The 18,402-nt window shown below is 42.3% G+C and overlaps 1 protein-coding gene across 1 annotated transcript; it reads left to right on the plus strand.

The window, feature by feature from the left end:
- The first annotated feature begins 770 nt into the window (after positions 1–770).
- Positions 771–18,402, plus strand: LOC148326990 (sodium- and chloride-dependent taurine transporter-like). Its single transcript, XM_088309942.1, has 15 exons — positions 771–1,014; positions 7,672–7,901; positions 8,034–8,168; positions 10,708–10,796; positions 11,293–11,438; positions 11,638–11,770; positions 11,851–11,985; positions 12,261–12,364; positions 12,466–12,590; positions 13,240–13,352; positions 13,464–13,601; positions 14,140–14,242; positions 14,344–14,444; positions 14,629–14,799; positions 15,071–18,402. The coding sequence occupies exons 2-15, from the start codon at positions 7,673–7,675 to the stop codon at positions 15,227–15,229; spliced, it is 1,881 nt and encodes a 626-aa protein (XP_088166068.1). The 5' UTR covers positions 771–1,014; position 7,672; the 3' UTR covers positions 15,230–18,402.

Consider the following 18,402-nt stretch of genomic DNA (forward strand, 5'->3'; position numbering starts at 1 on the left):
TTGCTAATGTCATCTGAATACAAAAATGGTCAGCATGACCTGAACTGTATGTTTTTCAGATTACAAAAAAATTGATAAATATCATAAGTGAGTGTGCATGCACATGTTTTAGTTGTACAAATGTTTGATTTTCAAAAAGCTTGAGGTGGCTTCACAAAACTACAACCAATCGTTAATCAAAAATCACGTGCACACATCTCCACTTAGTCCCACCTCTGAAAATATCAAAACAATTGCCGTAGCATTTTTTTTTTGCCAAAGACGTTCACTATCGCAAAAAAGCAGAATGTCGCTATAGTAGTTTTGTGACCACTAGATTGAACCTAAAACACTTTCAATACATTTCTGAGGGAACCAACTTTCTTAACCAAATTGCTCACTTTTTTTCCAAAATGGCAAATTACATTTCCGGGGGATAGTAAAACTTTCCTGGGCAATTACATTTGCAAACAGAAACATTGCCGTTTTGTTCGCAAATATATGGCATTCCAATGACAAATGATCATTTTGTACATTGTTGTGGTCATTTAGAGCATTTTTTTGTCGAGGTCTTGCCTCCGTGCACCTGCCCCCGTGGCGGTGATGCAGCGGCAGCATCTCGGTTCCTGGCTGGCGCATTCAGGTGCACCTCGTAAATCACATCATCCCTCCATCAAACCACGAGAGCCTTTCGCGCGCGCGTCTGGGATTCCGCGAAGCCGCGAACGCGTCGCTGTTCTCCTGTTGCTCCGCGAGGAGGAGGAGGATGGCAGGAGGAAGGTGGAGGAGGGGGAGGGAGGCCCGGTGATTTTCCACTCGCGATGGTATCACTCCGGCCCCCCCAAACCGGAGGAGACAAAGTTCACAGAGAGGAGCTTATAAGGAGGACCAGTTTTTTGAGAGAAGCTCACGTCTCAGTCTCGACACCAGAGGACAAAGAGGGACTTTTTCTTTGGCTTTGTTTAAATTTATAAAATAGAGAAAAGAAGACCCCCCTCCCAAAAAAAGAATTTAGAAATCGCACAGAGATAGCAGGTAAGCGCATCCATCCTCTTGCTTTCTCCTCCAGCTGTGTTTTATTCATAAAATATCATTTGGCTTGTATCCCCCTTGAGGGGAGTGACAATGGATGCCACATCATGCTTGTTTCATTTGATTGTGTCGTTTTTGAGGGGTGACAGTGAATGCAACACACTGGCGGTCTGTTCCGTTGATGTTCTTGTGTCTAGTTCATGGCGTGACATTGAAGGCAACACCGTTTTGGTGGTCCATTCGTTTGACATTAATAATTTGTTTTTGCTTTTTTGGTGGGGGTGACATTGAACTCAACGGTCTTGTGTCTTTTTGAGGAGGGCAGCAATGAATGCAACACGCGCTTGCCTTTTTCATTTTCAATCGGGAGATGTCATTCGAGATGCAAATGAATTCTCTAATGGTGATTCCGATTTAGAATTTTTATAACATTCCCACGCGACCTTCTTTGTCCTCACTACCACCCCCCACAATAGGCAAGCGTCTTTCACGTGTGCGTTTAGGGGGGTCTTGTGGGGGTGGCCACCTATTATGTTCTATAGGGTTATTCATTTCGTATAATTGCGTTGAAAAATGCACGTCTGTCATGTTTATGATGCTGATGATGATTATTGTTATTTACGTTGTTAAATGCTGACAACGAGGGCGCGCGCGCGCCCGCACGTACAAAGCGGACAGAAGTGGGGGGCGCACCCCCTCTCTGTCGCTCTCTTTCTTTCTTTCTCGCTCTCTCCCATTTAGTTGTCTCATTGTCATTCTTACATCCCTAATCTCAGTCTCTCTCACTTTTTTTACCCCGTCGCTCATTTGATGTCCAAAGTACCGATTTTTTTATTCTCATTGTCTCTCAAGCCCTTACTATTTTCCTTCATTCCCATAGTCAATCTCTTCTTTTCATTCAGTTTCCCAGTCTCTCTTTCTCTGCCCCCTCCTCTCTCTCTGCCCCCCCCTCTCTCTCGCACGCGCGCACACACGCTTGTGTATTTCAAGCAATCACATCACTTTGAACGTCCGCCAGCATGATGCTAGTGCAAAATGTTAATGCATAAACAGTCTTAGGAATAGCATCAATACTTGCAGCATTCTGTCCCTTTAAGTGATACATATTTGAACACAAATGGTGAAACAACACCCGTAGACAGATAGTAAAACCATACTTACAGTCATGTTTTCTTAATCTTCTGCCAAAAATGACTGATTTAAACGCAATTTGATTGAAAGTTGTGCTCCTTGGTGGCAGACATTTTTTTTGTCTTTGGTTAAAAAAGTGTTCTCTACAATCTGACTACTAAAAAAAAACTGTATTTAAAATATAGTTGATAAAAATATTCCCCTGAATTGTACAAGAAAGGAGGTACAGAGAGCACTGGTAAAGGCTTTCCCCTTAATTTTAATGAGGAAAGATGATTTGGGATACAAGTGTTTTGAGTTAAAAGTGTGGTCCTGGAATGAATGAAACTGAAAAGTCAAGAATTGGTTGCTTTAGAAAGCGCAATGTGATGTATCAAACTGGAGACGAATTCCGCCGCGAGATGAACAGTGCGAGCAGGGTGGCAACAACGGGAACTTTTCTGCTCTTCTATACATTTCGGAAATGCCAGAAACACAAAAGAACGATTTTAACGTTCTTTATTCAACAATGTAATTCTGAACCTTTTGAGTCATCTCAGGGCCGATTTGTGTAGCAGTCACAAGAAGGAGTCATGACCAATTAATCGACTAGTCGCTGAGTGGACTTTACGACTCTACATTGATATTTAAAACTTCAAGTCAACTTATTGCTCATGTGTTTTCTGCATCTTGGTTTCTGATCGGAGGATTTGCAGAGGATTATTTGCCACTTCCTCTGACAATTGTAATTTCATACCTTGAAATTATTACTTTATAATGTAATTGGACCTTCTATCACTATTACTATTGTTCTATTGTGAAAATCCATCAACCCCCCCCCCCCTTTAGAATTGTTGGCCACTATCAATTGTAGTATACCTTCAGGTTTGGTCCCCCTACATTTGAAAGTGACATCCTCCTGGCTAATCACAGTGGAGACTATGTGGTGTGCCACAGAGTTCAACTTTGGGGCCCCTGCTGTTTTCATTGTATTTGCTGCCCCCGGGTCCCAGTTGAATAAAATACGCTATTATCCTTCACTGCTATGCGGATGACAGTCAGGTCTATGTCCCGATGAGCAAAAAAGACACATTCTCATTAAGGCCACTTTTGTTTTGTCTGGGGAAATCCAGTCCCGGATGACACAGAAATTCTTGAATTTCAACGAAAAGAAATCAAAAGTTGGAATGTTTGGTTCCAGTGGTGCTTGTTTTTCCCCACCCAGTTGACCTTGGCACGCAATTATTATTTTTTTTTTGCCTGGATCTGGGTTGTTTTGCATGATAATCTTGTCATGTCACTTTTTATTTTTTTGGAAAGTGCCATTTAACAAATTAAAAAATATATTAGTTATTAAAAGACACATATTGTAATTTATTTTTTAAAAATCTACTTGAATCTCGTGGAGTACATTTTTCCCTCTATGAAATTCATAATTATTTACAGAAAATATACCGTTACTTGGACTTTTTTCCCTGATGAAAAATGTTTTACTTTACTTTAATTACTTTTTCATTTAAAAAATAAGGCAATGGTTCTTCTTGTTGGCGAGAATAGCAAAATACAACTCTTGTCACAATTTTTTTTTTAAAGTGCACATTTGAAGTCGTAATGTCACAGATGAATAATATAGAATAACTTTCATTTAATAATAGGTAATAATCAATAATAATCATAAGTAATATTGAGATTTAGCATTTCAAAATAAATTCAACTTTACTCCCATTCTTCACTTCTCACATCTCCTAAGAATTAATTTTTTCCATGAGAAAAATACAAATGTTATTGTAGATATTTGACTTGGTCCGAATAGCTGGAGTAAAATTTGTGAGTAAAATATTCAGTATAAAATTCAGCGTAAAATTCTCAAAGTAAAAATGTTACGCTGATTCTTTTATAGTCAAATTTGACTGTTTACTGGGAACAAATATAGTGTGCTTCCTTCCTTCCTTCTTTCCTTCCTTCCTTCCCGTCCTCTTTCCTGTGTGCAGCGCACAATTGGTCTTGGTGCCTGCTGCCTTCCATGATGAAATGGCGGCTTGCGTAACCATGTGGCGCGCTAAAGTGCTTGCGTGTGCGTGCGTGTATGGCAGCTGCGATACCTGAGCAAGCAACACGTGACCAAGCACACGGAACTAACGTCATTTACACTCTGGGCCTGTCCTGGACTCCAATCAGGTCCAAACACTGCCGGGCTCGGTGATAATTTATTCCTGTCACACCGATTTTTTTTTTTTTTTAGTATATTCAATTTGTTATCCATAGTAGTCAGAAGCTGTTTCAGATTTTGTCCTGACCGGTAGAGAGTTGTGTCATCGGCAAATAAAACACTTTTAATCATTTTCAGACGCAACAGATATCAATTATATACAATAGGAATAATTTGGGGCCTCGCGCGGACCCCTGAGGAACTCCATGGGTAACCTTTAATTGATTTGATTTTGTGTTGTTGAACAGCACATACTAATGTGTTATCTAAATAACTTTTTATCCATTTATATGCTACACCTCTTATGCCATTTTCATTTTATATGGGAAGATATCAGCTTTGAATGACAGGTTACTAGTATCCTTAGTCATTAGTCATATAGCCACGGGAATACGATCTTGTCTATCGTAAACGGTTGTGGCCGTCAAGCCACTTTAAAATCTATGTCTCCATAGTGGCGATGCTAATGCCACGTGACAATCAAGTCGGAATAAAAAAAGACAACAGAGCAAGAAGAGGGAGGAGGAAGATGATGATGATTGTGTAGTCGTTCAGCCCAGTGGAACTAAACATGCTTAAAATAGTGGAGTGTGTTATATAAGAGCTTAGTGTGTGCGTAACACACACACACACACACACACTCATCCTGCGGCTCTCACGGCTGTGTGGGGGGTTGGTTCTGTGCGACTATAATAAATTCATAATATCATCATCATATCCCAGTGGGAATCTGATGTCGATTCAACATCAATTTGACATCAATTGAAAGAGTTGATGTTGATAATGATGTTGAATGGACATCACATCCCAACAGGGATGCATTCAAGAGTGCAATACAATACAATACGACGTTATTTTGCAACAGCTCCATATAAAAATTAACTAACAAATTAACACTCACTAATAACACTAAATTAACGAATTTTTCTTTTTTTTTTCTTTCAGAAAATCTAAGCGTTATCTCATGTTACAAGTTTCCAAACTGCTCGTCAGTGAATAAAGTCCCACATTTAATCTCAATGTTACAATGTCACAATTACAATTTCTTTTTAAAGAAATGACTTTAGTAATCTCATCATTTTTTTTTAAACTATCATTCTAATCTCATCATTTTTTTTGTTTTTTGATTCACAATTTCCTGAGATGATCTTAAAAATGCTCACACATTTCTTCTTATAAGAAATTAAAAAAAAAATCTTTTCGCTATAACTTTAATCTCTTTATAGGAGTTTTTTCTTTTTAATATGACCAATTTTGTAATTTTAAGATATTTCATCTTAAAAAAAAATCAAACTTCAATGAATAAAACATCACATTCTCTTGTCATCATCATCATGGCACCCATCAGCGGCAGTGGACATAACGGCCGTCCATTGTTTGAGTACAAATGCACGGTTTGGTTACAAATTAACCGCCGAGAAGCAGGTCACGCTCGTGGATCATTAACTCGACTTGGGCACCTGAGACCCATTAAACACGTTCAAAGGCTCGTCTCCCGCCCTCAACGCTCGCGTCATGCACATTCCAACAACGACATCCAGCAAAAGCCTACGAGAACAGCCAAACTTGATTTGGACTTGGGTGTGATGGTTGGTTCAATAAAACCAAAATTGAGAAATGGCTTTTGTTGGCAAACTAATCATGTATTTACAGATATTCAAGTAAGAAACGCGCCGTGTGCAAGTTTGACACACGACGTGTCTTTTTTACATGCCGTTCGCCATTCACCCCATCTCGTGAACCGCGACGAGCTAACGCAACGCGTACTCCATTTGTAACAACATATCCAAACTCCGATTGATTGTCAGGTGCCTAAACTTGGCATTTCTCTCCTTCACAATCCAAGTGACGAGCCGAGATTCACCGCCTAATCCATATCGTCTACTCAAAATCTGTGCTGACGTCAACTCCAAAGCGCTGCAACATGGCCAACTCCGGAGAGCTTTTAGTCAATGTAATGTTTTACAAACCTGATTTTTACAGACAAGCTGGACAAGAGCCTCTTCCATGGTCGGACTCCAGCTGACAAATGTGAGCGTCGACGGTTGTTGAATGAGTCTCAATGTTATTGGTTTATTCGGAAGACAGCCACGTTGCCAGTTCGAAGAGGGTGTGCGCACTTGCGCAACCGTGTGATCTGGTTTTTTTTTATATTGACTTGCCCTCTGGAAAATATTTAAAATGAAACAATTCAATGACGTTGTACAGGCCGTTGAAGACTTTTGAAAAGGGGTGTGCAGACTTTTGAGAATCGAATGACTACTTGCACGCAGAGCAGCAACCGCCTTCTATTAAAAGCAAGTGTCGTGATGTCATGGTCACATCAGCCTTTTGTAATAAAAAGCCTCAAGGAAAAGGCAAAATACTTTAATGCTGGCTGGGAAAGGTTTTGTTTTTATTCATCTATTTCAGGAAGGGAAAGTAAAAAAAATTGTAGTTGTGCGGTTGGCATCTTTATAGAGTAAAACTTTGAGCATTCCATATTTACACGCCAGACATCGGTCAAGCAGATTGGGAAATATTTTACATCCTGTCTTGAGGTCAGTAATTGTTTTGGTTGCATAATATTAATTTTTTTTTTTTCGAAAAACATGTGATGTGATGTGACTTTTAAAAAAAAGGATTTTCCCCCAAAACAAGTTTAATCTCGTACATGTAACTCGCTCTAATTTTGTGACTGGCGTGAATCTTGTGCGGCGTAAACGAGCGGAACTGCGTCGAAGTAGCTTTGTGACCAGATGTTGGTCAGATGGAGGGCTGCGTCGCTATGGGAGTGATCACAACTGACATCAATCGGCGCTTTTCATTCCCTTTAAATTATTTGAATATTGTACCGTTCTGATATTTTTTCTTTCAACTCATATAACTTTAATTGCGTACTGTTGCCAAGGGATTTTTTTGGGGGGGAAAAATAAAACTTGTCCTACATTTTTAATATTGCTCTCATCCGGGAATTTCATAATATGTAAGCAAAATCTTTAATCTTGTGATTTTGTCAACTTTTTCTCCCCAAAAATGTAAATTTCAATTTGCCAATTACATTACAAATTTTTTTTTTTTTTTAACATTTTCATTACAATTTACTTTTTTTCAAATCTTGGACTATTGTGGCAATTTTTCATGAAAAGTTGCAACTTAAATCTTGTAGGAACCTTTGACACTGTGTGACGGATCTACTCATCTATTTTGGAACGTGAAAGTAAAAATAGTTGTGCTGGCGTTTGCTTTCTATATTTACCACGACAACATTGATCGAACTGATCTGTGATGAATTTACAAAATGCTCTGGGGTTGGGTTTATTCCAATCTTTTTTTTTTTTTTTTTGTATTTATGTATTCAGTATGGCGCAGAAGGAAAAGCTCCAGTGCCTGAAGGACTTCCACAAGGACACGCTGAAGCCGTCTCCCGGGAAGAGTCCCGGAACTCGGCCCGAAGATGAGGCAGAGGGCAAACACCCCCAGCGAGAGAAGTGGGCCAGCAAGCTGGACTTTGTTTTGTCGGTGGCCGGAGGATTTGTCGGTTTAGGGAACGTCTGGCGCTTTCCCTACCTCTGCTACAAGAATGGCGGAGGTAAGGCGGCAATGAGATATTATGATTGACCTTTGACCTTTAATACAGCATATGCATTTATATATATATATATTTTTATTTTTATTTTTATTTTTTTCTCAAGTTAGTCATCTTTCCTTTCGTGCCTTCCAGGTGCTTTCCTCATCCCCTACTTCATCTTCCTATTTGGCGGAGGCCTCCCCGTCTTCTTCTTGGAGGTGGCGCTCGGCCAGTTCACCTCCGAGGGTGGCATCACCTGCTGGGGGAAGCTGTGTCCCATCTTTACGGGTACGTCCCCACTAAACGAATGGTCCATTTTGCTTCGATCTAGCGTCCGCTTTGTCATTTTTGGCTCTCCTTCAAAGTCATTTTTTTTTTTTTTTTTTTAAGCCATAAAAACGTCTTTTTTATTTCGTAGGGGTTAATAAATGATCAAGCAGACACTGTAACGTTAGCATTTATGTTTTTTTGAATTGGGGTTAGGTCACAGGTGTGGGCAAACTGTGGCCCAGGGGCCATATGCGGCCCGCGAAATGTTTTAATCTGGCCCGCCAAACTTGAAAAATATTAAATGAATAAACCTTTTTAATGTTTTATTTTCAAAATATTCTGGTTTTTCAAAGACAGATATATTGTTGTGGTGCTTTTGTTCACTTTCATTTAAAATTTTCTCCAATGAGGTGAGGTTACCAAAACACTCCAACCATCTCCTCCTGGTCCGGCACCTTCGTCAAATTTTAGAACCCATTGTGGCCCGCCAATCAAAAAGTTCGCCCACCCCTAGGTTACGATGTTTTAAACGGAATCAATGCGATTATTTGCGCCAATCTCAAAGTCAAAAACATCAAACAGTCACTCTGTCCTGCCGCCAAATGGCATTCTTATTGTTCCGAGTCACTCTTTGACTCGCATTGTCCTCCTCCGACCTCTTTAACGTTACACTTCCTGCCTCTTCCACGTTTCGCCTCTTAACGCATGCCGTCCTCCCCTCCAATCCGACGGCCACCTCTGCTGTTGCCAGGCAACGCCGTGGCCTGGATTTCGACTTTGAAACGGCTTCTTCTGAGAACGCCGATTTGGTCCTCGCCAACCTGCGTCTGTCTCGTCATCTTCCTCCCACTTTCCTTCCTTCCTCTTGTCTCCCCCCCCCCCCCCCAATTCTCAAAATTGGGTTAATATATTCCTCGCCCACGTCTGCTCGGCTCCACCTCGTTAATATTCATGACGCCTGTAATTGCGCTTTACAATATTCACGCGGGGCGACATCTCATCGCTTGTTTTATTCGCTTGATTTCAGTCTGCACACGCACACACACATTTATTACACACCAACGCCCGACACGATGTACAGAGTGTCCTGGATCACAGGTTGTCACGGCAACAGTGCGGCAACACATCAGAGCGATGGAGCGGGTGGAAAAACGGGGAGAATAAAAGGGTGAGAGAAGAGAGACGGAGAGAGAGAGCTAGAGAACAGAGAAAAATTCCTATGTTGTCTTCGATGAATTTTTCTCCACATCCGTGTTTAGGGTTACGGTCTAGTTTTAGGGTCAGGGTTCGTAGATTGAAGATTTGGTTACAGGGTCGTGGGTGGTGGACAAAAACAGATCTCATGTGTTTATCAGATCGAACCTGGAGACGAAGTGATTGAGTTCATGTGGGTCTTATTTCTGAATTTGTGACCGTACTCGAGTCCCTGAAATTGTCATCTAATCCATTTGATAGCGCTCGAGTACAAATGTGGCCATTTTGTAGCCAGGGACATCGCCTATCTTAAAAACACGGCCACAGTCCTTTAATATAAGTCAACAATTGTCGGGTTAGTTTAGAATTACGATCTGGAACGGGGTCAGGGTTCATGCGTTGTTTTTGGTTTTTTTGTCAAGATTAAATCGGAGAAAAATAGACGTATTTGTCTGAGATAAAAGAAGCGAAGGAATGAGATGAAAAGCAAAAGTCAGATCCGTCGCGCTTTCTGATTCAGGATCCAAGAGATAGGAACGCGTTTTTGCAAGGTCAACTGAGGTCGTGATGTCAGTGACATCATGGAGGAGCGCACTTTGTGTCTATTTGTTTGATCAGCATCAGACCGTGTGAGCATAGGTGCAGAAAGACACACACGCACACACGCACACACACGCACACACACCCCTGCACACATATACACACAGATGGCACAGAAGACCTTGAAGGACATTCTTTTGGGCAAACAACCTTGGCTTACACACACACACACACACACAAATGCACGCATGTGCACCGAACCCCCGTCGACTCACACACAAACACACAAGCACGAGTGCGGATGGCACAAAACTTGATGGACGTTCTTTTGGGCATTTGGCCTTGGCGCGCACAGACTGCCATAACACATGCACAGCACACACGTGGACGTTGATACATGACACGCAAACACACACACGCCATGTAAACTTGTTAATGGTTAAATGAGAGGCCTTCTTATGGCTAAAATCAATAACTAGTTCCTTTGTTTTATTTTTGGCCACACTCCATGGGTATAGAGTCCGGTGCGAGGTGCTTCAGACAGAGCAACAGGTCAAATATTCTTTTACAGGTCACACAAGTAGAATATTCCATTCCTTGAAATTGATCGCGTGAACGGGTCTATTAACTCATTCAATCTATAAGACGCGTAGATATACATTTTAAAAATTGTTGTCCCTGCCTCCCGAAGACGTATTTATACGTCTTAGACTTTTTTTATTTATTTTTTTGCATTTTGCTTGTAGTTTTCTTTCGACCGCCATTGAATCGAGATGACGGTCATTGATTGCCAACGTGCTGCTTTTTGTGTGTTTGTTTGCAGGAATCGGCTATGCCTCCATCGTTATCGTGTCCCTACTCAACATCTATTACATTGTCATCTTGGCCTGGGGACTCTACTATCTATTCCAGGTAGCACGCATAAACATCTACATGGAAAGTAACATATTGCTGACCTCAGCGGTATCCACCTCTTGGAATCCTCGACCCAAAAAATATTTTTTTTTAGCCATTAACTGCCATTGACGGCTAAAGACGTCAAAGATCCTTTTTTTTTTTAAAAACTCGGCTAGTAGTGAATGAGTTAATATTGCATTATTAAAGATTGTGATTGGTCAGTAAGTTGTCAAAATAAAAAACACACCTGAGGACTGACCAAGGGTGTTGATGCACATAAAAGTGAAAGTCACCAAATTTGGACTTTGGAGGTTTCCGTCAATGCCAGTGATATTGCCGCCATATACGGTGATGGCAGCAATGCGGCAGTTTTTCAAATCCCGAGGATTATGTAAAGCCTTCTCCAGCAATTTGACAGCCTAATTTAGTAGCAAAAAGTCTGTGACGCACGTCTTTGACCAAGTCAGCCACAAACATGTTCTCGTCCTTCTTTTTGTCTTTGCACCTTCAGTGTTTCCAGCCCGAACTGCCGTGGGCCAAGTGCAACCAGCCCTGGAACACGGAACACTGCATCGAGGACACGTACCGCAAGAACAAAAGTTTCTGGTTGCCTTCCAACTTCTCCAACTTCACCTCCCCTGTCACAGAGTTCTGGGAGTACGTATGAAACCAAACACGATGACCGTTAACAAACCCAAGGGGTGAAGGTTACTTTTACGGATTTGGCGTGACGGCTTGAGTTGCTGTTTGGAAAGGGTTTGTGGGTTGGGTTGGGTTCAGGTAAAGGTTCGGGTTAACAAAATACCTAATGGTGTTGTCGTTCAGATGTTAATCATCAATGTCCTTCATGGCGCAGACGCAAAGTGTTGGGCATCAGCGGTGGCATCGAGGACATGGGCCCCATCAAGTGGGACCTGGCTCTTTGTCTGCTCCTGGTTTGGGTCATCTGCTTCTTCTGCATCTGGAAGGGCGTCAAATCCACCGGGAAGGTCAGTCGTCGCCTTCGGACAGCTTCGGGAAAATCCGGACCGCTGAGTAAGACGCAGCTTCTTGTCACCGTCGGCTTCAGGTGGTGTACATCACGGCCACGTTCCCGTTCGTCATGCTCATCGTCCTGTTGATCCGTGGCGTCACCTTGCCCGGGGCCACCGAGGGCATCAAGTTCTACCTGTACCCCGATCTCACCCGTCTGAAGGACGCAGAGGTACGGGCTACTGGTTATTATTGTTGAGATAATGCCGTGCTATTAGTAACTATTGTACTGTGTTGATAGTGCCAATGGTACTAGTGACCAAGTTACTAGTTACTGTTGTACTACTTAGAGTTTATTACTAGTCGCTATATTACTAGCTGCTATGGTACTATTTCACTCTGTAACTAGTTACTCTACCATGGTGCTGTGTTACTTTGGTACTCAAGTATGTTATAAGTACCAATGAGTTTGCATCACCCAGCGCTGTCAATGTGCTCTTGGGTCAGGTGTGGATCGACGCCGGTACTCAGATCTTCTTCTCCTACGCTATCTGTTTGGGCGCCATGACATCCCTCGGCAGTTACAACAAGTACAAATACAACTGCTACAGGTCAGTAGGGGGCGCTGGAGAGGTGGAGATGTTTTTTTTTTGTGTTTTTTTTGCAAAGTGTGTTTTGATTAATCGACCGATTGATGCCACGCGTGCCACAGGGACTGTTTGCTGCTGGGAGCCCTCAACAGTGGTACCAGTTTTGTGTCTGGCTTTGCAATATTTTCCGTCCTGGGCTTTATGGCACAAGAGCAAGGGGTGGACATTGCGGATGTGGCAGAGTCAGGTACGTTCCGAAACGAAAAAATGGTCTCAACTATTGTATGCTGTGCGTGAGTCTGCTGAATGTGCTGAAACATATCCCGCTCAACTATTTACTGGTACTGCTACTGTTACGACGTCTTTAGTATTTCTTATGCCTCCGTATCCCTCCATGTTTGAGTTGCCTGACGTGGCCGGTTGGAAATTGAATTATTCTGGAAAAAAAAAAAAGACCCACTCCTCGCTCTTTCTTTGCTTGATGTGCCTGCACTGAGGGTAGACAACGAGGCGCTCTAAAGCAGCCACGCCAGCGGACTATCCAAAGAAAGATGCATTTTCGCGGTGTGAAGATAGCTCGCTCGTTAACTGCGCAAAGTGGATGTGAACAAACGCTGTGATTTGATTGGACAAAATGATCACATTTAGGGTTGCTCAGCTCTTCTTGACCGCATGCTCGTTTTTTTTTTTTTTTTTCCCCCAATCAAAGTGGCAGTTTGCCTCTGCTGTACCTAATGTTTTGGCCACTGTCGCTCTTCGTTATATGAAGTAATTTCTCGTTTAATCTAAAAAATCAAGCCAGTGAATTTAGGCACTTGGTGGTGTGCAGATGGACGCATCCAGTCACATGACGCTGATGCGCATGCTCTAATCCCTTGACCATTTCCACTCGTCAGGTCCCGGCTTGGCCTTCATTGCCTACCCCAAAGCCGTAACCATGATGCCTTTCCCCACACTCTGGGCCATCCTCTTCTTCATTATGCTCCTGCTGCTTGGCCTCGACAGTCAGGTGAGCCGCTCGCCTTCGTCACACATGCAAAAGCTATGATCCCTATCAAGATATATATATATGCTCGGTGTGTGTGTGTGTGTGTGTGTGTGTGTGTGTGTGTGTGTGCAGTTTGTGGAGGTGGAAGGGCAGATCACATCACTGGTGGATCTGTATCCGTCCTTCCTAAGGAAGGGTTACCGCAGAGAGGTCTTCATCGCTATCATATGCTGCATCAGCTACCTGCTGGGACTCACCATGGTTACCAAGGTAACACACACGCACACGTGCGCGCGCACACATGCCGAATAATAGAACAGCCGCTTCAATCAAGAGGAATGAAATCAAAGAGAGAGCGGGTCGTATTTGGAGGAAATTTGTTCATCGCTTTTATGTTACAATGTTGTCATGTCACACTCCGAACTCTCCCAAAGCGGAACGCTGCATCGGTGTGTGAAGGCTCAATGGTCCTTTTTGGCGTCGTACTCGCGTGTGGGACGTCACGTTTGCTGCAGGATGTTCCTCCGGAGGACTGAATGGTTCCACCGGGTCTCCTCCCAGATGTAAATGCAGACGGACATTTGGTCAGGTCGCCGCGTCGTTCAGCTTTCTGCCGGCGCAGCCAAATGGCTTCGGCAGTCAAAGTCAAAGAAGACGTTTTGTATTTTGCAGCCCGACGCGCACTTAGTTGAATGAATTCTTTGTTTGCTTCTTTCATTTTTTGCAAGTTTGAACGGCAACATTTTTATATTCCTCGATCGTTGTTGAATTGAAAAGTCATGTCTTGTTTGTGTTTGTGTGTCCTTAGGGTGGCATGTATGTGTTCCAGTTGTTTGACTACTATGCAGCGAGCGGTGTGTGCCTCCTGTGGGTGGCATTCTTTGAATGTGTAGCTGTTGCCTGGGTTTATGGTGAGTTCCGTCACATGCAAAATGTTTCAAAGGAACCTTTTCAAAGCTTGCTGCTTGAAAGCTGCCGCGCGATTTCGATGTGCTCTGCGTTTTTTGTGCAGGCGTTGATAACTTCTACGATGCTGTGGAGGACATGATCGGCTACCGACCGAACCCTTGGATGAAGTGGAGCTGGTCTGTCATCACTCCCTGCTTGTGCATGGTAAGTGCCGAATATTTCACGTTTCAGCGCCCTCGCATCACTTTGGATTTAAGATCAGCACAGCTTTTGAGTTGAAGATCAAGATTAAGAGGATGACTCTCAGCTTGTTACGTCGATTTATGAGGGCGAGAATTTTGTGTTCGTTGAGTTCCTAAGATGAAATGGTGGTTGGTGTCGTCCGCAGGGCTGCTTTATTTTCTCTCTGGTCAAATACAAGCCGCTGACGTACAACAAAATGTACGAATATCCCGACTGGGCCATTGGAGTGGGCTGGACTTTGGCCTTGACTTCCATGATCTGCATCCCCATGGTGGTGGTCATCAAGATCCTACGATCCGACGGACCGCTCATTGAGGTGGGTCTGCAATTTCATTATTTAATTAATCATAGCTCTTAGATTTTTGGAAAATAGAGTTTGGGAAGATGATGCACCGACAGATGCTTTTGTGAAGTTTTTCCCAATGTTCCTCCCATTATTCTGAGAAAATGTATTTTGAATATTTGTTTGTTTTTTGAAGAATAATTTGAAGGGTGGGATTAATTATAGATTTTAAAATGTTCATAAAAAATTTGCTTTACGATCTTGCTATGTGCTCTGTTGAATTTTTGTTGTTGTCTTTTTGCAGAGGATCAAGGCAGTGGCCGCCCCAGTTCGCGGCGGCGCCAGTTCCCGCCCGGCGGACCACCGCAGCCCTCGGGACCTGGCCTTCCCCGTGGACCCCAACGGGAACAAGGGACTGCTGCTGATGGGCCCGAGCCACACCATCGTAGAAACCATGATGTAAAAATAAAAAAAGTAATAATAAAATAAAAAAAAGCAAAGAGCGCGGGTTGGAAAGCTCTCCATGAGATCGCTCTCCTCTCCCGCCAGCCTCCCAAATGCTTCTCCTCAAGCTAACGCTAACTAGCCGCCTTCTGTTTCGCCGTCTGTCCGTCCGTCCGTTTTTCTGTCTGGTGCAATGAGGAAAAAAAAAAAAAAGGTTTTAAGGAAGAAAACTAAATAGTAGTCTCAAGTTTTTTAGGAAATATTTCACAAAGGAAGTTTTTTCTTCTTCTTTTGGACAAGAAGGGGACTTTGGAGTCCTGGAATCAAAAATTCAGAGTTGGACTGAATCCCAAAAAGAAAGCCGATTTACGGTGGGAATGTTTACGGCACACAAAGTGTTTTAAAGTGGCAGCCCCCTGACACTTACCCCCCCCCTTCCAAATCCCCAACTATCTTCCAAAGGTCCAAACAGGGATGTCCGAAGTCCAATTCTGTACACTTCTGACCACCAATTACTGGGAACGTGATCAAATCACGAATAAAATTAGTTGAAAAAGTCTCAAGGAATCGAGCCACAAAATGAAAAGGATATTTTTGCTTGAAAGTAGCACATTGTTGACGTAACTCCTCGCTTGAAATTTGGCCAAATTCTAGTCAAGGCCATCTAAGCTGCATTTAGTTCCCAAATCCAATTTATGAAAGCAGAGAAATATTTCCAGGACTTGAGCCCTAAAATATGGGGGCCATTTTTTTTTTCAGAAAAGCAATTTTTTTAACAATTCTAAGAGTTCAACATTTTAAAACAATTCCAGGCAATTTCGAGAATCATATTTGAACCGAGTCGTCTGGGGAAATTTTGCCAAATCAGAATCAGCAAATTGCAAAATGCGCGTAATTTGAAATAATTTTTTTGTTTGCCTCAAAATCAGACGAAAAATATTTTGTTTCAAAATTTGCGACATTTCAAAGTTTAGTTGACACCACACAAGCAACTAAAGATTTCCAGTCATTGTGGGCAGAAGTGTCGAGGACTGCTGGCCTATTCAATAATCAAACAAAATAAATACTCGCATCATTGCAACAAAAATTCTCAGCCAAAATTTGGGCAAAATCCTGGTGGCCCAAACTTGAAACTGTTATTGCTGCACTAGGCAACCATTTTTATACGTGACAAATCAAAGCTGTGAAAAGCCAAAAAAAAAAACGTACTTAAGCGTCGAGTCCGCTGAATGTGTAAGTACGAAAAAACTCCAAACCAGGATGCTGGTTGTGAAACGCACCTTAACGCACACAAAGGCCATAAATGCCGTAACCCGAGAGATGATCCCCGAACGTTTGTCGTGTTTTGGCGTCGTGTTTGGTGCTAGCTGATGTGTCTCTTTATCTAGCTCGATATCTCGCTCTCGTAGACCCGCTCCCGCCACCCATCGGACACGGATGGTTTTCCCCGTGCCGAGAAACGTCAACTTTTATGATCCTCTCGTCTTTGTTCTTTAGGACTGCCGTGTTCTTGTATTCACTGTGAATGAGTAGTTGCACAAAGAACAACAAGCCCACTGCTCGGACAAAAGTATTGGGACATGGACTAGATACACTGTCGGAGGGGGGGGGATTTTAGAAAAACGCTCTGGCAGTCAGCATGATGTTTCCATAGTAACGGGCATCACCTGGAACTGAACGAAAATCAGAAATGACGCAACTTGCAGGATGAAAAGGTCAAGCTGGGCTATTTGGACGAAAGTATTAGGACAGATGGGGGAATTTAAAACTTTAAGGACTCAAAGTGGGGAAAATGTTGCGTTTTAGACAAAAAAAAAATTGTGAATTTGCACAAAAGTAACGTACTGAGCCAAAAAGTGACAAAATGTGCAAAAAAGATTGGACAAAAATGTCAAATAAGGAGATTTTATTTGAAGTATTAAGTCAAAAAGTTGGGGCAAATGTGGCAAATCTTACATCAGGACAAATAAAATTCCACAAAATTCTACAAAAGTATTGTGATGAAAAACTGAACTTTTTGCAGGAATATTGGACCAAAGTAAAAAGGACAAAAATGTGAACATTTGGTCAAAACCAATTAGACTAAGAATGGTGAGAAAATCTGAAACAATTAGTAGAACCAAAACACCATCTGCCGGGCTTGCGCCAAATGTAAAATGTCTCAATACTTTTGTCTACAACGTTAACTGCTTTTTTTTTTTTTTTGTGCCGCACCATCTTGAAAATAATCCATGCCATCCGTCACACATGCGAACGTCGAGCTAATATCACGCTAACACCATGCTAGCATCGATAAACAACATTCGTGATGACATGACACATATCCAGCATTCAAAGTCGGGCTCACTCGTCATTTCCTTCAATTAATTGTTGACATTGTGATGTGCGCTACACAAATAGTTCATCTTCTACGTTATACCCTCAGAGGAATAAACTTTATCCCTTAAATCTTTTTCCTTAATTTTTAAAAATTCTTTCCAAATGAGTAGCTCAAAATTTTCCTTCTCAAACAAAAGGTTCATTTCGTGATGTTCTTTTCCTCAAAGAAACATGACATCATGAAATCCAAAACTGATTTTCGTCTTCCTCCTTGGACTCATCAGTGCTCAAAGTTTGGCATTCCCGCAGCGGCAAACAAACGCCGCTAGCGAGCGCTGCTAACCACCAAAGGTCAAAGGTTGAAATGAGATTCGGACATTTTGGTGCTGACACTTTCATGAATTCCCTTGTTTGTGTGTTTTTTTTGTGTTCTGATGTTCTGTCACTCACGTCAGTCGTGTGCAATAATTTATTTGAAATCATTTGCCGTAGCTTTCCAAAGTGTTAGGAGTGTCGGCTGAGACGCAGTATTCCCTGGCTGTGTCTTTGTTTTGACTCAGTGCTGCCCCCTAGCAGTCGGACGTCAAAGAACAAGACAACTGCCGTTTTTATTTCCCTTCAGTCGCTCGATTGTTTTCACGCCACCTTTTGCACTGCTCTTCGTCATCCTCTTCATCATCAGCATCGTCATCATCGGTTTCCGTGGCGACGGTCGCCATGAGAAAACGACAATGGTTTTCGAACAGCTTTTCTTTTTGTGTGTTTCCTCAAAGTCTTCTGTAAGCTTGAAAAAAAAAGTGTTGATCAGGTATCAAAACGTGTAAGTTGTTTTTTGTTGTTTCTTGATTAAAAAAAAAAAAGAAGAGAAAAACA

Source organism: Idiotropiscis lumnitzeri, chromosome 11, assembly GCF_059441095.1.
Source record: "Idiotropiscis lumnitzeri isolate Australia: NSW breed Sydney's pygmy pipehorse chromosome 11, RoL_Ilum_1.0, whole genome shotgun sequence".
NCBI lineage: Eukaryota > Metazoa > Chordata > Actinopteri > Syngnathiformes > Syngnathidae > Idiotropiscis > Idiotropiscis lumnitzeri.

What these genes read in the sequence shown, in the direction of transcription:
- LOC148326990 (XM_088309942.1), top strand. Translation starts at nt 7,673, where the DNA reads ATGGCGCAGAAGGAAAAGCTCCAGTGCCTGAAGGACTTCCACAAGGAC. An exon ending in GCGTCAAATCCACCGGGAAG is followed by an intron (nt 11,771 to 11,850) that starts GTCAGTCGTCGC and finishes CGTCGGCTTCAG; the next exon opens with GTGGTGTACATCACGGCCAC. An exon ending in CCGACGGACCGCTCATTGAG is followed by an intron (nt 14,800 to 15,070) that starts GTGGGTCTGCAA and finishes GTCTTTTTGCAG; the next exon opens with AGGATCAAGGCAGTGGCCGC.